We start from the raw sequence: 26,049 nt of genomic DNA on the forward strand, positions 1-26,049 counted from the left end.
TATTAGGAAATACCTCCAATTAGAATGTAGTATAGTTCTTCTGATTTGCTATGTTTCTTACCCAGTGTGCAGGGGATTGCAGTAGCTTAGGTATCCATGGTTACAACCATTCATATAGTGACAGTTAGTTGTTGTAAGCTACTACAATGCAAATCAGAAGAACTATACTACATTTCTAATTGGAGGCATTTGCTAATAATATTATTATTACACCTGTTACATATTGGGATAGGATCTTGGAGTTGGGAATACCCCTTTAAGTCACGAGCAGAAAATGTTGGTATAACAATTTCAAAAAAAGTAAGTCTTAAAAAAAAAAAAAAAATTACAAAAAGTATTTCCCAGCAGCACTCCCGGCTGTGAACCCTCCTCCATTATATCCTCTTTACACTACAGAGTATCGACGTGATTTTCTAAACGTCCTCTTTTTTTTATCTCAGATTGTGATCTTTTTACAGATTCCGTCTCAGAATTCTAAGAATGGAACGCGAGGGTTTCTATTGTGTCTCAGCGCGGCGGCGTCATGGCAACATGTCACATTAAAAAATTGTTTAGTGACACCCTGAGTGCATGAGGGTTACGGGGATTAAAGCAAACATTTTTTTTTTTATAAGTCAGAGCAGCGCCGCGTCACAGTCACCAGTGGGAAGAACATCGCTTTTCTATGGATCACAGACAACTCCCACATCTCCTTGAAGCTTTATAGAGTAACTTGATGGCGTAATGGCATCTTCATTGCCTCAGCAATGTCTACAAATATATATATAAAAAAACCCTCAATAAAACAACCCTATCAGTCATTAAAAAGCCGGTCTTTAGCAACGTCGTGAGAGAATAAGGAGAAGAGGAAGGGGCAGGAGGGGTAAGAAGCTGCAGTGGTAGAGAATAGCAGGATCGGGGGTGGTGTGGGGGAGCCTGGTTCATCAGAGCAAACCAAACTCTCCAGTATTTTAGTAGAAATTAACGGAAGACCCAAAATCTACATCACTACTTGTTCCTTTGACCAGCTACATACGTGTCCCCGTGATAGGACCACCATCAATCAGGCGTGTGGGAAAAATCTGGCAGGAAGTTTTCGGTTTCCCTGCAGCACACCCAGAGGAGAAATGTAGCATTACACAATGTCCAGGCAGATCAATGGACTGTCTAATACAAGACAGTCCTCCAGAGTGCAAGATACTCTGTAAACACTCTACACAGGAGATAAGAATCCTAAAAACGAAAAAACCTCCATAGAAGTCCCTAATAGGGTGTGTAAAATGAGATTTCTAATCCAGACAATCTCATTAACATTTTTACTGGGCGCAGGATAGTAACATCCATTCCATTTCCTAACTGTGACAGTCCGGCCAAGTTACTACAACCATGTAATACAAACAATCTCATAAAAATCTGTAAAAGTTAAAAGAGTAACTCCACCCAAAGTTCTCCCTAAAAGGAGTGTTTGGTATGATTTGGCCACCACGATATGCTCACATGGCATTTGGTCGTTCAGGCCTTAAACAGGACCTGTATGTGGGTGTATAAAATATATTTATTTGTACCTGGTGTAAATGCTGCCGTCCTCCTGAATCCGGTGATGTTTTTCTCTCGTTTCTGCTCCTCTCCATTCCTGAGATATAGCCTTTTTTCCCCTATAGGTCCATCTGGTCTTTTTCAGCCAAGTGGGCATGGTCTTCAAAAGTGAAGGACCACCCCTGCTTAGCTAACAAGACTAGATTTTTATAGAGGGAAGAGGGGGCAATATCTCAGGAACGGAGAGGTGCAGAAACATAAGAAATGCATCGCCGGATTCAGGAAATCGGTGGCATTAATACTGGGTTAAAAAAAAAATGTTTATAGCAAGTGCCAGATTCTCTTTCAAGGGGTTTTCCACTAGCTAGACTCATCACATACTTTTTTTTCAGTGGTGGTCCGACTTTTTAATCCCCACTGACATACTTAAGAAATGGGGACCGCAGCAGTTTGATGTAAGACCCGACCGGCATAGGGTAGACTGCGTAGAAAGCCCTTTAATAACTATATCTTAAAGGGGAAGGAAACCATTCTGTTTTTCTACACTTTCCCTTAGAATAAGCCATCATAGTATGATCACTCAATTCCGATCCCTTACAACAAAAACTCTGCGGTGCACTTATTTTTTTCACCCAGGCAGCGCCAACCATACGAGAGGCTCGAAATCACACATTTTAATAAAAGACAAAAAAAAGTCAAGAATTTTAGATTGTTTTTTTTTTTTTTAATTTGGCATTTGTTATTTGCATTTATATTAAGCAAAGTGCATCTTTTTAATTTTTCTCGTTTATACACATTGCACAATACATAAATAATGATGCTTATAAAACGTCTGTCTATTTACAAGTAATAATATATTTATATATAACATAAAATACATTTTCTTTTAATAAATCTCATGGTTTTTTTTCCGTTTTTTTTTTTTTCTTTTTTTCTTAAAAGGAGTCCATTTTTTTTTTCCTGTTTTTTTTCTTTTGTTTTTTTTTTTCCAAAGCACTACATTGCTTTAAAGATCCAAAGAGTGCCTACTCTTGTTCATCTAAACTTCGGGTTTTTAGAAAAATAGCTTATGTTAATTAATCGTGCTCATTGAGCCATAACTAATGACAACGCATCATACGTCACGTACGACACATAGAAGAAATGAACGTCCTCTGTGCATAACTTGTACCTTAGAAGGAAGAAAAATAGCAAATACTGTACGATACAGAAATCTATTCTGCAGAATCCCTAACCTATGTGTCAAAAGCAAGTGAGGATAGACTGTGCGGCGACCAGAGTGCCCAGCGTATAAGCGAGCGCTCACTATGGGGCGCCATTACCGTACGCAGACACGAAAGATTTAATTAAAAAAATTGGCCGTGCAAAAAAACTCCAACAATTCACCGAATAGTAGAAAAGGTGTCAAACCTTTTTGTATATATTTTATTTTTTTGGAAGGGAACTATTAATCCCAAAATTGCTGCGTGTAAATGGGCCTTTAGGGTTATTAAAAAGGGGTTGTTAAGAAAAAAAAAAAAAATGGTGTTTCTAAACAAAAGGTGCCACCCTTGCCCCATAGGTTGTGTATGGTATTGCACCTCTGGCTGAGCTGTCATACCACAGGAAAGTTCTGTTCACACTTTTTGCTGAGTTTCTGGGAAGGATTTGGATAGGTTCCGCATGATGCTTCTTCAGGTGGTTTCCAAGGCAGAAAAATGGATAGAAGAATGACCAGAAGCATGTCCGTGGTAAAATGACAATACTGGTCACATATGGAGGCTTTTGATACTACTTTTAACCACTTCAAGGTTTCAGCAAGCAACCACCCGGAGTGGTGAAAGATAGAAGGGTGAAACGTGATCATTCTTCTGGCGTTTTCCCCCTTGGAACAATACAAGTCAAACGGAAAGCTCAAAAGATGCCCATAATAGGCATTTCGCGGTTTTGTTTTCTTAAAAAATGCTAGTGATATCTTTTGTAAATTCCGTGGAGTGAAAAAAAATATAAAAATATATCAGAAAGCAACAGTAAAAAAGACTTCACAAAAACCAGTCCCCAAAAAATAATGCTGGCGAAAAAAAACAAAAGTCCATAAAACGATCAAGAGACAACCGAAATAAGACGACACAAAAGAAACGTCAAAAAAAAGAAGAAAAAAAAAACACTCCAGAATTTCTTGGAACGTCTTCTGAACAAAAAAAAAAAAAAAAATTGTCTTGAGTGTAAAAGACGTCATGCGAACATCCTCGGTTTCTGCTCCAAAAACTCAGCAAAAAAATAATTAAAAAAAAGACTGAATCAGGCACGATTTTCTAATTCTTGGACAACCCCCTTTTAACGTTTATTTCGCACCACTGTGCCGCACAAACTACTCACTTCTTATACTCTAAATCATAAATTAAATCATTGACCATCGAGAGCCTCTCAGAACGGCTGAAAGGATAAGATAAAAAAGACAAAAAAAAAACCAAACTTCTATATGTATATAACCAGTTTTAGATATACATATACATGAGAGAAGGTGATAAATATGACCGTGGCTTTAGAAGAAAGAGCGGCAGCTTTTATCCTGCATCGGCTTATTTAAAACAACAAACCTAATGCGCTGCCGAAAAATAAGAAACAAAAAAAGAATTGATGACTTCATACGCGGGGGAGGGACAGTGGGGCTTGCCGGGAGGTTGGCAGTTTTTTTTTGTTTGTTCTGGTCTTTATCAAATTAAAGCATAGTCACTTCACCCCAGACTGGAGCACATACCGTACTCCTCACACCGACCATCTGTAACCAGCAAGGTTGCACCAACCAACTCATCGTGAAGGGCCCTCCTACAGGAGAACCCCCCCAACTCAAGCCCAAGGCAGCTCCTTCTAGGATTATATCGTTCCCTGGCCCCATAATTTGGCCAAAACAAAGCTAGTCTTGGGTTACCCCACTAGAAGCCACCCAGAGCTTGAGTTAGGGTACCGTCACACAGTGGCATTTTGATCGCTACGACGGCACGATCCGTGACGCTCCAGCATCGTACGACGCTGGAGCGATAATTTCATGACGTATGTGCGATGTAGAAGCCGTTGGTTACTATGCGCACATCGTATACAATATCGTGCACACCTTTGTTACACCATGCGATCATGCCGCCACAGCGGGACATTAGACGACGAAAGAAAGTTTCAAACGATCTGCTACGACGTACGATTCTCAGCGGGGTCCCTGATAGCAGGAGCGTGTCAGACAGCGAGATCGCTGGAACGTCACGGATATATCGCTGGAACGTCACAAATCGTGCCATCGTAGCGATCAAAATGCCACTGTGTGACGGTACCCTTAGGAAGTCCAAGAACAATTTGGTGGTTTGGACCATCCCCCAAAAAAAACTTCTTGGGAATCATCTAAAAAGTTGACATAGGACAAAGCGGTGGTTCTCCAGGTGTCATCAGGATCCGTTCGGAGCGTCCTCCAAGATGTCTGGAGAATCCTTAACTGATGGTAATATTACGACTATTCAACTTTTCCGTACCCCGACATCAGGAAGAAGGAGAACAATGGTGAGGTGGAGGGGGTCAACGTTACATAACAAATAAATACTGATTACTCCACCTTTGCATTAGTAAAAGGTTACCATGAAGGCGTTCCCATCCATCACTCTCCCGCCCCTCTTATTCTCATTCACACATGTAATAAAAAAAGAAGAAGAAAAAAAAAGAAAAAAATTTAAAGGACCCCACCCGGAAAAAAAAAAAAAAAAAATCTTGACATAAGCTATTTCTCAAAACAAATAAAATAAAAAAACACAAACGTGAAAAACAAACATTTTGCACAAAGAAGCAAGCACTCGGAAGGAAATATTAGCAGCATGTAGTCAGAGAGTCCTAAAGTCCACTCGATTCCAAGTCATCGGTTATTAAATATCACCTCCAACCAGCAGGGGCAGCTGCTGATGAACTGTCTCGTGTAGCACTGTCCCCAGCCTTTCACGAAGCTTATCTGTACAGTAAATCCAGTCCACGGCTGTTGCATGAACTCGTGGTCATTGGGCCTTTGCAAACTGTAAGCCTTCTCATAGTCAAAAGCCTTGATGGAGAATCCGGGGAACACTTTATGGACCAGCAACGTCCTCGAGTCAGGGTTGTCCAGTGTGGCCGACTTGATGAAGATCGGATAACTGCTGCGATTATAAACCCAAACGCCGTCCACCTCCTTGGTCAGCTGGATCCCATACCCAATCTTGCTGCGCACTTTTTGCACCAGCTGACTTTTGTTGTCCGAGTTTAGTTGTCCGATGCAGAAGCCGTTCCCTTGAGGTAGGTCATAAAAGATATCCAGGGAAGGTTCTTGGACAGAATATAATCGACCCACCCGTGTCTTTTCTTCCCAGTATGCAACCACGCACCAATGGGACAGGTCCCCAGACTCCTGGAGGAGTTGGGAATCTGTGAAGAAATAAGAATAAAAAAAAAAAAATTATTAGAAAAATATTTCCATTTGCTAACAATAATAAAATATATATTAAATATAGAATCATATATATTATAATAATGTACACAATTATTAAATACAAATTATAAAATATAATATATATTTAAAAATGACAGTGACACCTGGAGGCTGCAATGATACTACAGGCATTAAAATAAAAAAAAAAAAAGGCATATATATCTTTTTTTGTATATATATATATATATATATATATATATATATATATATATATATATATATATATATATATATATATATATATATATATATATATATATATATATATATCATACATACATAGTGAATTAAAGTTGTGGTTTTAGGTGCTCAGGGTGGGGACGGGAAGTTGAGCGATGAAGTTTTAATTGTATTTTATTTTTTTTTTTGTACTTAGAAACACAACCTCCATGCATCCCTACTTGGAAAGGAGTTTGCTTAGCTCTATTCACTGTCAAACAAAGGAAAAACAACAGTGGCAAAAAGGACAATAAATATGTAACAAAAAAAAAAAAGAAAAAAAGAAGTTAAAATAGCCCTAAAAATCTACTTTAAAACAAAAAAAAAAAAAGGGCAATTTAGCATTTTCTTCCCTTCTTTCTTAAAGAGTTCTTGCACAAAGCACTGATCATATCTAGGCGGGGGAGGGGAGAGCTGAATAGGGGATGGAGGTTTAGAAAAATTCCATATCAAATAAGCAGAAGGAATTCAGACAAGCTTAGGTGTGTGCGCGCCCGCCGCGGCCTCTGTATCCCCCCTTCATTGTGCCTCAATTCTTTCTTCAAATATCTCTATCCAATTGAAACCTGGCACCAAAAAAGGCAGAAGCAAGGGAGAAAAAAAAAAAAAAAAAAAAAAGGTGGGAGGGATGTAGGGAGAGGGCTAGGAAACCTATCAAATTACCTTTCACCTAACCTTTCAAATCTACAGTGCTTTACAGAAACCCAGAGGAAAAAAAAAAGTAATGAAAGGCAAAAAAAAAAAGTTAAAGGAGATCAGAACAAAAAAACAAAAAAAAAAACAACACACTTAGTAGAAAAACCCTAAACAGAATCAAGAGCTGAAAGTTTAAAAAGTTCAGAAGGTTGGTTTTTTTTTTGTTTTTCAGTGTGAAGGGGCTAGAGGAAAAAAAGCAAGTAAAGTTACTTAACCCTTATTGTGGAGTCTGGAGGACTAAAAATATACAAAGATTCCAGAGTATATACGGTATATAAAAAAACGGTATACAAGAAACAACAAAAAAATGCTTGTAAACTTAATGAAAACGAATAGTGAAAAAAAAAAAAAAGGGCAGGAAATATCTGTAAAAGGAAGCGCTGTAGCCGGCCTGTTGCGTGAAAGAAAATCCTCAAGACTGCATTTTTTTTTCCCTTTCATCTCAAGGGCCCTGCCAGTACACCCTGCAATTTTCAGACAGACGTCAGTAAAGAGAGGAGTTTTCAGATTATTGTAATTGCCTAGCCCAAATAAATTGCAGGCTTGGTGAGTGTAACCTACTCTCGGATTAACCTTTTCCTGGCCTTACGTTAACAGACAAGATATCTGTGCCCCCTTTTTTAGAGTCTCTGGAGATAAAAAAAATTAAATAAAAAAAAACATATTCAGCATTTTACATCTGGATTTGTAAGCCAAAACCAGGATTGGGTGATCGGTGACGTGTTTCTATTATACTTTTCCGCTCATTGTGTAAGTATTTTTTTCATCAAGAGTGGAACAAATACTGGACGTGTGAACAGGGCCTTAAAAGTATTAATCCTACTGCCCCCTTAGGGTCTACCTATACCCCAGCCTGTGCAGAACACATTGTTATTAGCACACCTAATACTATTGTCTGCCAGCTCAGCTGACCTGTGGTCACTTTTTTTCAGCAGAGGCAGCAGACGCCCCCTACCGTCTAGACTGATTCATACTGCAACCATCCATTTGCATTTAACAAGAGGAGGCCAAGACAAGATTTTTGGCCTGCACCTCCCCCCCCACCCACCCCAAAAAATGCAGAAAGGCAACACTTAAAAATATTAGTCCATGTGATCATTTACTACTAGAACTTCTAGTAAAGAGCTTTAGAATTTCTTTTTTTTTTTTTTTTTTTTTTTAGAGCGTCCACAAAAAGAAAAAAAAAAAGTTTACTTTTTCTTTTTTTTTTTTATTTTAAATTCTTCCTTTGTTATTTATTTTCACATCCTTTCTCTACTCCCCAACATGAAAGGAGGCCTTCCAGGAAAGGAGGCGGTGTAGCGGCGGCGGTGGTGGTAGGGGATGGAGCTAGACTAGTCTGTGTGTGTTTGTGTATGCATTAGTGAATGCCACATAACAAGCCGCTCATTGCCACATACAAAGGCTTATTTAATTGGCAGAGCGTAGAAAACGAGCTACCCCTGGGCCGGCAATAAACGGGGCCAGTTGTAGGAACAGAGGGCGCACTTTATGAATGAATTTTTGACCAGCTTCTTCAATGACAACGACATTTTTTATTTATTTTTTTTTTGCAGGTAATTACCAAACATTTTTTTTTTTCTTCAATGGTTCCAAGCCAAGGTACACTATAAATATGTCTACTCAGTTCCGTTTTAAGGGACAGGCGGTGTTGACTGGGTGTCTAGTCATTGCGATTGGGAACAATGCCTTGCCTGTGATTGGCCTCTGGAAAGAAAAATGTTGCCTTCTTCAGGTTACAATTTATGCCTGGATTAAGTAATACTCCTCCACAGCGCCCCCACCTGGTAGGACAAAGATTTTTTTTTTTTTTTTAATGAAGGGAGAGGCAGGAGACACAGAATGCCTCGACAATCTCACCAGCTCCAAGTGCACCCATAGGGTCAGCAAGGTTGGCTCAGTAGTCAATATTCATTAGGAGACAGCCCAAGACTAAACAAAACAGTTCTTTCCGCCTCTCAAACAAGGCAGGAGACATAAAAAAAAAATAATAGTCTGCCCAACTCCAGAGTAAAACAAAGGAACCAGCTGATTTTTTTTTTTTTTTGTCGGTGTCTGCCCATGTCCCAGAACCGGGAGTCTCATCAGCCATGCAAATTATAGAGTGTATTTTTCTTTTCTAGGTTGAAGTTGAGCCTCTTAACAGCAAAATGCCTTGGAGGAAGGGTGGGATCTATTAGGAAGCCAAAACCCATCCACATTGTATTTACAGTATTCGTATGAGATGCCGAGCGCTTTTAACCCTTTTGACCGACCTCCTCTACCGCAGAAGAACAATTGCCAAATTTTACAAAAGTTTTACAAAACTTTTTAAAAACGTTTTGCTTATATTTCATCACTTAAAAGAGAATCCGTCCTCCCCTCCTGACAAGTCTGGTTTAGTAAATACTTGTATTTCCCCCCCATGAAATAAGTCTAGAGAAATCTCCATTGTGTCCATCTTCTTATGTGTTATTCCTCCTGGAAACGTATGAATAAATGGTGTGTAAACATTCTTGTCAAAAGTGGCCTTTTCCTACATCAAGGCAAGGACTGGTTATATACCGTGGTCAGTATATTCATACATTACCAGAGTGATGGCGCCATCCCATCTTCACTGTAAAACCAAGCACTTTTGCAATTTACTTTGTGTTAAAATTTGCAGCCGTTCTTGAGATATTAACATTTTCCTTATTTTTCCCCATTAGTTGCCTTGGAGACCGACCACCGCTGATGTCTAGTTTTGTAAACACTCTAGTGAAGCTGGCACTGCAGCGATCCCGGCCAGCTTCAGTGGAGTGCTTACAGGCTCAAAAGAGAAAAGAGCTTGTGAATGCGCTGAGCATGTTCAGCCACCGCTGTTAGTCAGCAGCGGTGGTCGGGGTCCAGGCAAAGTGTGAATATCTCAAGAACGGCTGAGAATTGTAAGAAACTGTAAATTGCAAAAGTGCTACTTTTTTCAAGTACTATCCATCTATGGAGGTGGGAATAACCCCTTAAAGCATCGGAAGTACCTGTGTAACCTTACATGAGGTATCTCAAGCGCCAACCGGGCAAAGCTACTTAGTGGGTCAGGCCTAACGACGTCTCCAAGACTTCCTAAGTTCAAGCCGCTCGCTCATCTTCAGTCTCCGAATAACAAACAGCCCCGTCATTGTACAGGACACCATAGACAAAGGCGCCATGACTTATGCAAAACAGCACAATGGATGTAACACACATCATGGATCAACAAAGGAAAAACAAGCAAAACGAGCCTTAGAATAGAAACCAAGAAAAAAGAAAACTCCACGACCAAAATGATCAAAAAAAGTCAAAGAAAGAAATATCAAAAAAATCCATATACATGGTAAGAGTCCGCCATTAGGACTGATGGCCGCCCAGCATGGAAGATGGCTACGATAAACCAAGGCGGCTCACACTTTTTAGTCTTCCCCAAATTATTGCTAAAGAAAACTCGGATCTTCCTCAACGAGAACCTATTTAACGTAAGGATCAGTCTGTGGTCAAAATCCTGTATGGAAGGGAGACGCCGGCGAACCTCAAAGCTAAACAGTCAGGAAAATGTATATTATCAAGCGAGCGCGGTTTCATGTTTGGAGACGATTTCAGCCTATAAAACAACCTCAAAGTACAAATTGTCTGCAGGGAAAAAAAAAAAATGTATATAATAACCTCAGTCAGGCAGGAAACTCTTAAGACATGGAGACGTCTTTTATTTAAGTCTGGAAAAAATTAAAAAACATAAAAACAACAAAAAAAAAAAGTGATGACATGTACATGTGGACTGGTTCACCTCCTATTCCCTATGTGTTTACATGGATTATCATGGGCCGATTAGATGACGGGACGTAGTCATCGGGTAATCCGCTCATCCAATAACTGCGCGGTCTATGACGGAAGTTTCTTTCATGGTTCACAAAGTTTAGAAAAACTTTTCTAAAACTTTTAAAATTGTTGCAAGCCCGGGCCCCGCGCTCAGAGGGGCCCCACTTGGAGCTACGGTACAATTAACCGTATGGAAAGGCACAGATCTCAATCTGCCATTTTTCCCAAAGACTCTCAAAAGATGGATCTGCACGCGACGTTACCGGCGCCATTTTATTGAAGCCCATTGAGCGATCAATCTGCACAAGCGTCGCCCGCGGGAAGGACAACACCGGCGTGGAATTTAAATAAGGAAGGACATAGAAAGCAGAGGGGACATAGCAGAGCTGAAGACCCTACCCTCAGTCCCACCCCACAGGTCCGCCCAGAAACACGGAGACCAAAACTTCTAATCATTGTATAAAGACCGGGCTGTAGATTCCTTCACTGAAGTGATGTATTATAGCGGTATACCAGCGCCATTATGGCAGTGGCTTTAGTTTAATAATGACAGGTTCACTTTAATGCAGTGGTCATTTTTATTCAGTATGGAGGCTATTGTGAGGGCCATTCGACAGTTTTGAGCCATTACGCTGCCTGGAAGTTAATGTGGGGGCCATTAGACAGTGTGAGGGCTAGTGTAGGGACTAATGTGGGGGCCATTAGACAGTGTGAGGGCTAGTGTAGGGACTAATGTGGGGGCCATTAGACCGTTTGAGGGCTAGGTTAGGGACTAATGTGGTGGTCATTAGACAGTGTGAGGGCTAGTGTAGGGACTAATGTGGGGGCCATTAGACAGTGTGAGGGCTAGTGTAGGGACTAATGTGGGGGCCATTAGACCGTTTGAGGGCTAGGTTAGGGACTAATGTGGTGGTCATTAGACAGTGTGAGGGCTAGTGTAGGGACTAATGTGGGGGCCATTAGACAGTGTGAGGGCTTCTGTGGAAGTCATTATACTGTGTTTTGGGGGAGCAGTGAGGACATTACTGTGTCTAGAGAAGCTGTACATTCGGGGCACTCAGTATTGTGGTCTTCAAAGGGGAAAAATGTGGACACTAATTTCTGGGGCATTAGCAAAGGGCATTAATATTTTCTTGGGGGCAATTGTACCATCTAGAGGGCACAAAAGAGGCATTAGCACTATGCAAGGGGTACAGTGGTGGCATTATTATGTGGGGCAATAAGAGGAGTGCTGTTATTGTACCACACAGCAAGTACAGTAATAGGGACGCATGGCAGCAGCGGCTCAGTATTGGGGTATCAGGTGCAGTAATAGGGACACATACGGCAGCAGCGGCTCAGTATTGGGGTATCAGGGGCAGTAATAGGGACACATACGGCAGCAGCGGCTCAGTATTGGGGTATCAGGTGCAGTAATAGGGACACATACGGCAGCAGCGGCTCAGTATTGGGGTATCAGGTGCAGTAATAGGGACACATACGGCAGCAGCGGCTCAGTATTGGGGTATCAGGGGCAGTAATAGGGACACATACGGCAGCAGCGGCTCAGTATTGGGGTATCAGGTGCAGTAATAGGGACACATACGGCAGCAGCGGCTCAGTATTGGGGTATCAGGGGCAGTAATAGGGACACATACGGCAGCAGCGGCTCAGTATTGGGGTATCAGGTGCAGTAATAGGGACACATACGGCAGCAGCGGCTCAGTATTGGGGTATCAGGGGCAGTAATAGGGACACATACGGCAGCAGCGGCTCAGTATTGGGGTATCAGGTGCAGTAATAGGGACACATACGGCAGCAGCGGCTCAGTATTGGGGTATCAGGGGCAGTAATAGGGACACATACGGCAGCAGCGGCTCAGTATTGGGGTATCAGGTGCAGTAATAGGGACACATACGGCAGCAGCGGCTCAGTATTGGGGTATCAGGTGCAGTAATATGGTCACATACGGCAGCAGGGGCTCAGTATTGGGGTATCAGGGGCAGTAATAAGGACACATACGGCAGCAGCGGCTCAGTATTTGGGTATCAGGGGCAGTAATAGGGACACATACGGCAGCAGTGGCTCAGTATTGGGGTATCAGGGGCAGTAATAGGGACACATACGGCAGCAGCGGCTCAGTATTGGGGTATCAGGGGCAGTAATAGGGACACATACGGCAGCAGCGGCTCAGTATTGGGGTATCAGGGGCAGTAATAGGGACACATACGGCAGCAGCGGCTCAGTATTTGGGTATCAGGGGCAGTAATAGGGACACATACGGCAGCAGAGGCTCAGTATTTGGGTATCAGGTGCAGTAATAGGGACACATACGGCAGCAGCGGCTCAGTATTTGGGTATCAGGTGCAGTAATATGGTCACATACGGCAGCAGGGGCTCAGTATTGGGGTATCAGGGGCAGTAATATGGACACATACGGCAGCAGCGGCTCAGTATTTGGGTATCAGGGGCAGTAATAGGGACACATACGGCAACAGAGGCTCAGTATTTGGGTATCAGGGGCAGTAATAGGGACACATACGGCAACAGAGGCTCAGTATTTGGGTATCAGGGGCAGTAATAGGGACACATACGGCAGCAGCGGCTCAGTATTTGGGTATCAGGGGCAGTAATAGGGACACATACGGCAGCAGCGGCTCAGTATTGGGGTATCAGGTGCAGTAATAGGGACACATATGGCAACAGAGGCTCAGTATTTGGGTATCTTCAGGAGGAGTCTGTGCAGGTTGGGAATAGATGGTGATGGGGCTGGAATGTGAGAAGTGAAATGTGTCTTTGCTATCTCTGCAGCCGAGTCCTGACTGGAGAAGTTGTCATGTCGGTCTGAGCAGGATGGAGAACTCTGGAAGAGTGAATGATTCCATCAGAAAGAACGTCAGCGGTAAGCCACCATCTATAACTGTACTGTAATCCCCTATATGATCTGCAGGACAGATATCTATCACTATACGGTCACCATATGGCGGTAATATCAGTGTGCCACCATAGTTGTAATCAGCGTTACCATTAGGGGCCCACTCATGTTTTGTCCCCCCCTGAGTTGGACCCTTACCTACACCTCTGGTTTACAACCATGATGATCGCTATGAGATAAATAATATCCAACCCATATAGTCTATGCAAACCCCCAAAAATTAACCTCTTCCTCTCCTCTATCCTACACCAGACAGTTTGCAGCATTTATTAAATTCCACTCAATAAATTCCACTGCTGAATCGGATGAAGGAGGAGGGGAAAAAAAGAAAAAAAAAAAAAAAACCTTAGTCCCGTCCCTCCTCCCCTCCCCCTATTGTACAACCGTTCCCTTTTCATCCCTTGCAGTGCAATACCAGGCGGTCACAGGACTACTTAGCTGGAAGGGAATTTAAAAAAAAAAATGCTTTACCACCAGCCAGGTTGGAGACAGTGTGCAGACTTAAAAAGTTAATCATTACTTATGTCTGCCTTCATAATCTAATCAAGTCCCCACAGCACATGCTAAACTCACATCCACACGCACAGTCATGGCAGCTGCGATAGACACCCGCTAGCGGGAGAGAAAAAAAAAAAAATGGGAAAAATAGAAAAAAAAAAAAAAACTTCAAATTATTCAGTATTTTTTTTTTTAAACCGCATTGTGTATTAAAATCCAATCCGGGTAGACATATTATTAACTCTACGTGTACATGGATCATGCGATGAGGGGCGGGGTATGACCTTCCAGATTATAATTGTAATTTCCAGGAGACAGGACAGCCAGATCACACTGTAAGAAGCCAGACAAATGTCTAACGACCACAGACGTCAGCAGCAGCGAGGTTAAAATGTAACTAGCTCTCTGGTTTAATGCTCTCCTGCACCCTCCTGTCTACTACATTAATAGAACCCAGACAGGTTTTATGAACAGGGGCTGCCAGCTGGGATGAGACTTTATTTTTTTTTTTCTCATTTCTTCTTTCATTATTATTATTATTATACCAGTCATTTATTCGGGTTTCTTACTGCCTCAGCAAAGTTTATAATCCAATTTACCTATTACAGGTACATGCAAGGCAGTGCACCGAAAAACATGCTTTGGGGAACGTACGAAAACAATGGCTTCTATACTTTACTCTATAGGTTTCTAGAATAAATGGCTATTTTTTTTTGTGCAAATTTTGTTTTTTGTTTTTACATATACACAACCCAAGTTTTCTAACTCACTTAAGGATCTTTTTTTCCCCTCCTTTTATAAAAAGAAAAGATCTCAGAGTGAGTTAAAGAAAAGTGGGTTATGTATAGGTAAAAAAAAAAAAAAAAAAATGCAAAAATAGTGTATTTGGCATGCTCAAAAAATATGTTTGGAGTCCTCGCACCTGCATGTCTCGCGGCTGTTTGACAGACGCACCACATGCAGGAATTGGCCAACAGACAGATAATCCCTGCATGGGTTGCGGCTATTGAACAGTGAATTGTCTCCAGCTACTCCCTCCTCCTCTTCTCCATAGAACTTAATAGGCACCAGCTGTCATCTATCTCTGTCATATAAAAATCTGTATTCACTGAAGACAGATTTTACCTCTGAATTGAGAGTAAAAGAAAAAGTTCAGAAGGAGAAAAAAGGCAGAATTATCTTATAAGACATAGTACAAAGTTTCCCATTTTCATGCGTACTATTGATTTATGAAATAAAAATTTATAACGACGGTTACTCTTTGGCAGCGAAAAATGGTAGTGGAAAAAAAAACAATGATTTAAAAATGGCAGGCCATGTGTAATGGCTTTCAGGGTAGCAGTAATGTTCAGAGCCTATTGTGACACATACAAATCCCGGCCTCATCTCGTCTTACTGGAGGTCTCCATGGTGGGATTTTCTGTATCCTCAAAGGCAAGCAAAGCATATACCGGTATAATAAAATCACAGCGTCGCCGCAAGGTAAACGGACGTGCTGCGATCTAAAAAGACGCGCCGCATGTCCGGAATTGCAGGGCCGCCGGATGCGTGTTATCACGCATAGTGGAGACGGGATTTCATTAAATCCCCTCCACTATGCTGTAACATCTGGACGCTGCGTGTTTGACGCTGCGTCTCTAGCAGCGTCAAACACGCAGCGTTTACTGCACGTGGAAACATACCCTAAGATGTTATAAAAGAGCGAAAGGCCCTGGGCAAAAACAAAAGTATTACAACAGGGCACCTATAGAGAGACGCATATATCGCCACCGAATTTACAAAATGGCGCTTCTGTTTGCAGAAAGAGTTCGAAAGGGTAAAAGGCAACGGAAGCCTTACAGGGGAAAAAAAAAAACAACTCATTTTTTACAAGTTAAACCCAAGATAATGATGCTGGGTGGGGACCCGTGTGAGTCTACAGCCGCCAAAACCAAAATTAGCTCACAGCCAACAACCTTCTTGGCCTGAAAAAGTTTGGGGAAGGAAACCAGAAAAACAAGAAAAATAATAAAATGGCACAAAAATAAAATAAAACAGGGGTCGGGGGGGGGGGGGGGGGGGACACACTATGATATAGATGGTGATAGGATTGAAATTGCAAGGCAACTTTTTTTTTTGTTTTTAATAACTTTTACTAAGTGAATAAAGGCGCTTTTAAAATTCCCTTTCTTAAGAAGAGTTTTTGGCAGGGTTGTCACACGAGGAATGATGCAGCTTCCTGCCCTCGCTTAATATTTCCTGTTAACTAGTAAGGTGAAAACTATTGCTGGCCCATGAAATGAATCACTGGCAATATTTTGGCTTTATCCTGGAATCGTTAATCCCAAAAAATAAATAAATAAATAAAATAAAATTTTAAGGAACATCCAATATTTAGTTACTCAACACCCCAAAAAAGGGGCAATCCGTTTAGTTGGCCTACCGCCTCAAAAGGTGCAATCCGTTTAGTTGGCCTACCACCTTAAAAAAGGGGCAATCCGTTTAGTTGGCCTACCACTTCAAAAAAGGGGCAATTCGTTTAGTTGGCCTACCACTTCAAAAAAGGGGCAATCCGTTTAGTTGGCCTACCACTTCAAAAAAGGGGCAATTCGTTTAGTCGGCCTATCACCTCAAAAGAGGGGCAATCCGTTTAGTTGGCCAACTGCCTCAAAAAAAGGGCCCTCATTGAAAATCAGTTTGCGCCTCCACACTCCCGTTCTCGGACCGCCATGTCCAAGCTTTTAGACGAGTGCACGTGGGCGTTTGCCACCTGGAAATAGGACCTCTCGTGGTGAAGAAGTCATCTGTGCCCCAATGTGAATGTTCACTTAAGTTTTATTTGTGTGTCACGACTAAATTGAGGCTGCGGATAAGAAGCCCAAATCTTTCGAGCTGAAAATAAACTGCGAGGAAGCTGCTCGGTGACAGTAGGCAGTCAGCCAGACTGCTGTGTGGGTTATTTAATCCTGCTTAAGAAAGATGGTTGTGTTGGCAGTGACCTCGGCGTGGCCTGTTACAGTACTCTCCTAGACAGCTCATTCTCAGGTCATCAAGAGACGGCACCAGTAGGAATTCAATGTTCATTTTCTAAACTGTGCAGTCACGTAGCTGATAATGCAGGCAGCAGACCGATAGCATGAAGCAAGGGAACATTAAAAGGCACCATGACCACGTTGAGTGCCGGAGCGATCCGCCCAGACAGCTATGCCCGGAGTGGCACCGCACATTCCTGTCGTCTTAAGAATGACAACATCCAAAAGGGCTGCGATAATGGAGCCAAGAAGTTCCCATGTGGCCACAAACTCATAAAGCATACAAAGGAAAAAAAAAAAGGCATAAAAAATACAAAAGAACAAAAATAAACCCCTAAAAAACAGCTGCATAAATCTACAAAAAAAAAAAATTGACAATAGTTTTCTTTCAAAAGTAAAATGTGAATAAATTAAGGTTTAAAAAACACCCTTTAGTTTTGGAGACCCCCACCTTAGATAGCAAACCCTTAAAAAGTAAAAAAAACCACACAAAAAAAAGCAAGATGCAAATAAAATGTAGTAATAAAAATAATAATAATAATAATAATAATAATAATACTAAAAAGAAAGCTTTAAAAACAGCCCCCACAGCCTTGCAGAGCCCACCCTAGCTGCCTGGAGAAGCCTCTGCCAGGAAAGAGTCGGACATAAGAAGGCCAAAAGCTATAGGAGGCCCCTGCCAAGAGCCAGCTTCCCTCCTCTTCGCCGGCCTGGCCTCTAGCGGGGCCGGTCAGATGGTGTGTACTTTACAGCCCTACTCCCAGTCTGGCAGGCGGCCTAGTCTTATCCGAAGCCTACTCTGTCGTCTTGCTATTAACCCCTGACGATAACCTCACTTTGTAGCGGCCAATTCAGCGTCTCGCTCTCCACTCACGCAGTTCACATAATCCTCCAGTAACATGTTTTTCTACTGCCAAAGAAATTACAAGGAGAAGCTCAAATTTCTGGCCTCTCCCTTTTCCACCTTTAAAAAAAAAATAAAGAAAAAAAACCTATAGAAATCCAGGAGTCAGAAATGCAACAATCGGTCCCAAAACTGAACATCCAAGAATAAACCCATAGAAAACAGAGGTGGCCATTGTGGGGCCCCAGCCTACAGCCGTCTTCTGCCAAGTCTATAGAACCATATCTTTTCTCTGGAAAGGTGGGTGACAACCAATATGGCCGCCAGTGGACCAGTTGTCATGGAGCTAAACTAGACTTGTCAGTGACATATACAGCCCTACTGACGAACAAGCCAAAATATTATGTTTTGAAGTCTGGGAAAGTTGGGTGGCAGCAATGTCATCCTTCTGTTACAGCACGTGGCCACAAAGGACACCCCTATGTTACAGCACGTGGCCACAAAGGACACCCCCATGTTACAGCACGTGGCCACAAAGGACACCCCTATGTTACAGAAGGTGGCCACAAAGGACACCCCCATGTTACAGCAGGTGGCCACAAAGGACACCCCCATGTTACAGCACGTGGCCACAAAGGACACCCCTATGTTACAGAAGGTGGCCACAAAGGACACCCCCATGTTACAGCAGGTGGCCACAAAGGACACCCCCATGTTACAGCAGGTGGCCACAAAGGACACCCCCATGTTACAGCAGGTGGCCACAAAGGACACCCCCATGTTACAGCACGTGGCCACAAAGGACACCCCCATGTTACAGCAGGTGGCCACAAAGGACACCCCTATGTTACAGCACATGGCCACCCCTATGTTACAGCACGTGGCCACAAAGGACACCCCCATGTTACAGCACGTGGCCACAAAGGACACCCCCATGTTACAGCAGGTGGCCACAAAGGACACCCCCATGTTACAGCACGTGGCCACAAAGGACACCCCCATGTTACAGCAGGTGGCCACAAAAGACACCCCCATGTTACAGCACGTGGCCACCAAGGACACCCCCATGTTACAGCACAAGGCCACCAAGGACACCCCAATGTTACAGCACGTGGCCACAAAGGACAACCCTATATTACAGCACGTGGCCACAAAGGACAACCCTATATTACAGCACGTGGCCACAAAGGACACCCCCATGTTACAGCAGGTGGCCACAAAGGACACCCCCATGTTACAGCACGTGGCCACCAAGGACACCCCCATGTTACAGCACAAGGCCACCAAGGACACCCCAATGTTACAGCACGTGGCCACAAAGGACACCCCATGTTACAGCACGTGGCCACAAAGGACAACCCTATATTACAGCACGTGGCCACAAAGGACACCCCCATGTTACAGCACGTGGCCACCAAGGACACCCCCATGTTACAGCACAAGGCCACCAAGGACACCCCAATGTTACAGCACGTGGCCACAAAGGACAACCCTATATTACAGCACGTGGCCACAAAGGACAACCCTATATTACAGCACGTGGCCACAAAGGACACCCCAATGTTACAGCACGTGGCCACAAAGGACACCCCCATGTTACAGCACGTGGCCACAAAGGACAACCCTATATTACAGCACGTGGCCACAAAGGACACCCCCATGTTACAGCACGTGGCCACCAAGGACACCCCCATGTTACAGCACAAGGCCACCAAGGACACCCCAATGTTACAGCACGTGGCCACAAAGGACACCCCCATGTTACAGCACGTGGCCACAAAGGACAACCCTATATTACAGCACGTGGCCACAAAGGACACCCCCATGTTACAGCACGTGGCCACCAAGGACACCCCCATGTTACAGCACAAGGCCACCAAGGACACCCCAATGTTACAGCACGTGGCCACAAAGGACAACCCTATATTACAGCACGTGGCCACAAAGGACAACCCTATATTACAGCACGTGGCCACAAAGGACACCCCCATGTTACAGCAGGTGGCCACAAAGGACACCCCCATGTTACAGCACGTGGCCACCAAGGACACCCCCATGTTACAGCACAAGGCCACCAAGGACACCCCAATGTTACAGCACGTGGCCACAAAGGACAACCCTATATTACAGCACATGGACACAAAGAACACCCCTATGTTAAAGCATGCAAAACAAAGGCCTCCCCTATGTTATAGCATGTGCACAAAGATACTCTTATGTTATGTGGGTAGAAAGAACAAACCTAAAAAATAGCATGTAGGTACAAACACCTATGTTATAGTATGTGGATGCAATGTACATACCCATGTTATAGCGTGTGAACACAAGGCACAGCCCTATGTTATAGCACCTCTGCTAGAACACCCCTCTGTTATAACGTGTAGATACACAGAACACCCCTTTGTTATACCACATGATAAACACCCCTGTTATAACATCCCTATGTTATAGCAGGTTTCGCTCAGACAACCTTTAAAACGCGAGTAAGTCATAACAGAGTTTAACCTCCGCTCGATTTAGGCCTCAGCGCAGACACGACAGGTAAAAAAAATGACATTTTTAGTTCATTATTAACAGGATATGTGGCCAGGCCAGGCAGTCACATTGTGGAGCCTCAGTGAATGAGCGGCCGCTCCGCGACACGAAGAGTTACCAGAGGATCAAAGGCGCAGACAAACATTCCTGGCTTGTTTGCCATGTCATAATGAAGCTTAAGGCGAAAGACGGGAGGACCTTTGTAGAAGGGAAGAAGCAGAACCCACAGACAGCAGCGTGCTCACTGCCCCAAGTGGGATTTAGAGAACCGACATATGTAGCAGAGATGAGTTTATCACCTCGCTGCGTGAGGCATCACCACGCTGCGTGAGGCATCACCTCAGGTTATCAATGCGGTATAAAGAAAAGTTCCCACATAACAAAAAATTACAACAAAAAAATAATCACACGGTCCAGGAATGGATTTTAATATGGCAAGACGTCATCATATTTTTCACTATGGCTCTATTATGTGCGCACTCTAAGGCAGTATTTTGTGGGTACTATACGGTACATTGCTGGAAACTGTATGGCACCATTATGTTAGCATACTAAGGTCGTATTGTGTGGGTAAATAAGCAATGTATGGCTGTAAGGTCGCATTGTGTGGGTGCTGTATAGTACTATTATACAGCACAGTTTTGTTAGTATTGTATAGCAGTGTGTTTGTGGGTGCCTTATAGCACCAATCGGCTTGCACTATATGGCGCTTTTATTTAGGTACTTTACATAAGTATTGTGCATGTAAATGGCACCATTATTTGGCACTGTATAACACTATTAAGTACATGCTCTAAGGTAGTATTATGTGGGTACTAAAGGGTACCATTATATGCTTCAGGCATTGAGAGGCAATGTATGGCACTATAATACATACTCTAAAGGTAGTATTATGTGGGTACTAAAGGGTACCATTATATGCTTCAGGCATTTATAGGCAATGTATGGCACTATAATACATACTCTAAGGTAGTATTATCTGGGTACTCTATAGAATCATTATGTGATGGTACTGTTATGCTGGTACTCTTTGGTAGTATTGAGTAGGTTATATTACTTGGCACTGTATGGCAGTATTATGTAGTTAGTAAGGAAGAAGGGGTATTATCAACTATCATGGTACTGCACGATTAGCTTGGTTCTCTCCGGTGATATTGAGTAGGCAGTACTATGTCAATACTTTAGGCAGTATTGTATGGCGGTATTATTTATGTACAATGGGAGTTTCGTGAATATAATGACAGTAGAATTGAATTTCCCTTTTACAAAAAAAAAAAAAAAGTCAGTAAAGCCCAATTCCAAGGTATCTCCTTAATCTACACCTGTAGGTCGCAGAGTGGCCCTATACCAGGCGCCCACATAAAGGGGCAAAAACAAAATGCAGCCACTTATTCTCTCTGATAAGAGACAAACCACAGGAGGGTCATTAAGTAAAGATTGCCCACAAGAGTTGTTTCTGTGCCAAGAGGAGATTCTTTAAAGAAAAAAAAACGAGGAAAAAAAAAAAAACGAAGCAGGAGGAGGGGGGAGTTTTATATACAACATGAAAGGGCAGCACAAGTGAATTAAAGGTCACCTCTGTGCTTTGCAGGAGGAACCAGCTCTTTTGTGAGAGGCCCGCCAGGGATTAGGTTTTTAGCATTTACATTTTTTCTTGCTTTGCCAAAGGAATCAAATCTCTGGCTCCAGTCTCCCAAGTCCCGACCTTCATCCCACCCCCCTGAACTGTGCCCCATTCATTAAGCCAGCTAACTGCAGCGAGGCCCAAGGCAAAAAAAAAAGCAGGGGAGAGAAAAAAATAAAAATCTGCTTCTAAAGAGAGCAAGTCTCATTGGTTGTATCCAGAAACCTGCACAAAAGAAGAGAAGGGGCAACTCTACGGATCCCACCATGGATGGTGCAGAGAGGAAGGGGCAACTCTACGGATCCCACCAGGGATGGTGCAGAGAGAGAGGAAGGGGCAACTCTACGGATCCCACCATGAATGGTGCAGAGAGAGGAAGGGGCAACTCTACGGATCCCACCATGGATGGTGCAGAGAGAGGAAGGGGCAACTCTACCGATCCCACCATGGATGGTGCAGAGAGGAAGGGCAATCCTACAGATCCCACCATGGATGGTGCAGAGAGGAAGGGGCAACTCTACGGATCCCACCATGGATGGTGCAGAGAGAGGAAGGGGCAACTCTACCGATCCCACCATGGATGGTGCAGAGAGGAAGGGCAATCCTACAGATCCCACCATGGATGGTGCAGAGAGGAAGGGGCAACTCTACGGATCCCACCATGGATGGTGCAGAGAGGAAGGGGCAACTCTACAGATCGCACCATGGATGGTGCAGAGAGAGGAAGGGGCAACTCTACAGATCCCACCATGGATGGTGCAGAGGGAGGAAGGGGCAACTCTACGGATCCCACCATGGATGGTGCAGAGAGAGGAAGGGGCAACTCTACGGATCCCACCATGGATGGTGCAGAGAGAGGAAGGGGCAACTCTACGGATCCCACCATGGATGGTGCAGAGAGGAAGGGCAATCCTACAGATCCCACCATGGATGGTGCAGAGAGAGGAAGGGGCAACTACAGATCCCACCATAGATGGTGCAGAGAGAGGAAGGGGCAATCCTACAGATCCCACCATGGATGGTGCAGAGAGAGGAAGGGGCAACTCTACGGATCCCACCATGGATGGTGCAGAGAGAGGAAGGAGCAACTCTACCGATCCCACCATGGATGGTGCAGAGAGAGGAAGGGGCAACTACAGATCCCACCATGGATGGTGCAGAGAGGAAGGGGCAACTACAGATCCCACCATGGATGGTGCAGAGAGAGGAAGGGGCAACTCTACGGATCCCACCATGGATGGTGCAGAGAGGAAGGGCAATCCTACAGATCCCACCATGGATGGTGCAGAGAGAGGAAGGGGCAACTACAGATCCCACCATAGATGGTGCAGAGAGAGGAAGGGGCAATCCTACAGATCCCACCATGGATGGTGCAGAGAGAGGAAGGGGCAACTCTACGGATCCCACCATGGATGGTGCAGAGAGAGGAAGGAGCAACTCTACCGATCCCACCATGGATGGTGCAGAGAGAGGAAGGGGCAACTCTACGGATCCCACCATGGATGGTGCAGTGAGAGGAAGGGGCAACTACAGATCCCACCACGGATGGAGCAGTGAGAGGAAGGGGCAACTCTACGGATCCCACCTTGGATTGTGCAGATTTTATAACATGTTTTTTTTTTATTTTAGTCAAAAGTGAAGTTGGAAGAAACAGGGAAATAGAAAAAGGAGGATTTCTCTTTTCTATTTGGATCCATTAAACACTGCACAATATTTAGAAAGAAGAAGCAAAGAAATTGGAACAACTCCTTAACATGGCAATCGCTTATTGGTAACTACTCCATGTAAATAAGCCTTTTACCCAAACAGCCCATAGAAAGCACCCGGGTATTGTACACGATTACTCCGCAGACACATCAGTGCCACAATGCAACAAGTCACATCAAGACAACAAAAATAAAAAACAGAAGAGAGGAGACGACAGCTCCGCCATCCCCCCTCGTCTCCTCGCTCTTGCAGAATTCGCCTTCTCTTGGGGTTCAACATTAAAGCAGAAGGCGAGCGCGCAGAATGGGCCGCTTGTAAATCAGCGCTAATGCAAAACAAATGCTGTTTCATGTGGTGGTGCTGGGCTTTTTCATGGCTTGTGCGTAGTCAACCTCCTTCCTTCCATGAATCAACACTTATCAGAACCTCATTACAAGAGCAAGCTAAAGTTACACACCAACTTTTTCAACTTTTTTTTTTTTTTGAAGAGGGGGTAGTAAGGTAGACAAAAAAAATATATCAACTCAAAAAAAGAAAAACCCATTATGGTTAATCAGAACGGGCTAAATGACACCCAGATAAATACATATCACACTTTCCAGGAAGATATTTGCATGTGAAAAGGCATTGCCCACCTTTGCGGTCTTTTTATACATATATTTTGAGCGAAAAATAACATACTATTGGGTTTCGTTCATATTTTTGGCACCCTTTTTCTACCAGTTCAGCCTAGATGGGGGTCATAATTCAGAAGAAAGATAAGAGTTACTAGAAAAGAAACTCGCTGATAGGCTTCTCAGTTAACTCATTCTGCATCCAGAAACCGACAGCGCAACACAAGATTCCATAGAAGGCAAATTTATGGCCCTTTACATTTGTATTTTGTATGTAACTCCTTATGCATACAACCATGGAAGCAATGCTGCTCTAACAAAAGAGAAAATAAATTAAGAAAAAAATAAAAAAATAATAACGGGAATTTTTTTTTTAATGAAAACCAAATTACAAATATTATCTTTACCCTAAATATAGGCATTAAAGTAAAAAAAAAAAAAAAAAAGTGGACAACCCATTAGCAAAATGTGCATAGACCGCAATAGAACAGCGCCCCTGGTGGTCAAAAACAAAACTATAAATAGATCGTGCACTTAGAAGAATGAATTCCAATAACAATAATATTTCATGGTAGAAAAATAAATAAAACTTTACACGAGACCTTAAATGACCATGTGAATGAGTTACACAACAGCACAGTTAGTCATAAATTCAGCGTCTTTGTAAGAGTTTCTCAAGCTACACCCAGAAAATCCATCCACGACTTCAAATTCCTCCTTAAACCCTTTGTTGGCAGCGGCAGAGCCTCCCCACACACCAAGAACAGGAGAGGAGAAAACACAAAAATAAAGAGGGGAGGAATAACAAGCAGGGCCATGAAATGGAACACTGAAACCTCCAGGATACGCCGCACCAGTGCCCCCCACCTCCTCTTAAGGGGTCTTCATAGAGACACAGTCATTCCCTCCATCCCCAGCAGACCAGACTGTGCAGATCCGAGCGCTGATACCAGCCGGGGACTAATACCAGATGAAAGACCCCCCAACCCACGTCATCTGATAAAGATTTCTAAGGGGCAGAAGGAAGAATGTTCCCCTTTAACTAAACATTCACAAATCTAAGAATGTAGGTTTATTTGCAGCACCCCAGAACGCAATCATGGCCAAACTGTATCCATGTAATAAAGCAATGATAATGAAAAAGATCTGGGACACTACAACTCCCAGAATGGCCGGATAGCAAAAAAAAAAAAAAAGGAAGCAAAGACCCTTAATGCAAAGCAGCCTGATTACTTCCATATAAAACCATACTGGAGTCTTTCTTCCCCCCCCTCCTTACGGTATTAACAAGGGGTTTATACTGATATGACATCTGGAACTGAAAATATATAGACTGCTGGGGCCTCTTGGCAAAATCCTTAATGAAGACTTGAGAAGAATTTACTGGCGATTTCTGTTTTTGATTTTTTTTTTTTTTTAATTCCCCCGTTATACATGAGGGTCTGCTCACGTAACAGCCCAATTAAGAGCAGCCTGGTCCAGCTTTAATGACCCTCGTTTGGAGAGCGGAATGGTATGTTTGCCTAGTAAACGTGCAAGCCCCTCGTTACTGTACCCACAAAACCTCGTTTAGTGAGCGCAGTGAGGG

The 26,049-nt window shown here is 43.3% G+C and overlaps 1 protein-coding gene across 2 annotated transcripts in view; it reads right to left on the reverse strand.

Moving 5' to 3' along the window:
* Positions 1–2,503: 2,503 nt before the first annotated feature.
* SMAD7 (SMAD family member 7) overlaps positions 2,504–26,049 on the reverse strand; it is a 31,239-nt gene continuing 7,693 nt past the window's right edge. Inside the window, exon 4 of one of the 2 annotated variants that reach the window (XM_069746657.1) lies at positions 2,504–5,928. In XM_069746657.1, the coding sequence (XP_069602758.1) occupies positions 5,390–5,928 (539 nt within the window). In that variant the 3' untranslated portion in view covers positions 2,504–5,389. The remainder of the gene's footprint in view (positions 5,929–26,049) is intronic. The other variant, XM_069746665.1, reaches the window with a different exon arrangement.

This window comes from Ranitomeya imitator, chromosome 1, assembly GCF_032444005.1.
Source record: "Ranitomeya imitator isolate aRanImi1 chromosome 1, aRanImi1.pri, whole genome shotgun sequence".
In the NCBI taxonomy this organism is placed as follows: Eukaryota; Metazoa; Chordata; class Amphibia; order Anura; family Dendrobatidae; genus Ranitomeya; species Ranitomeya imitator.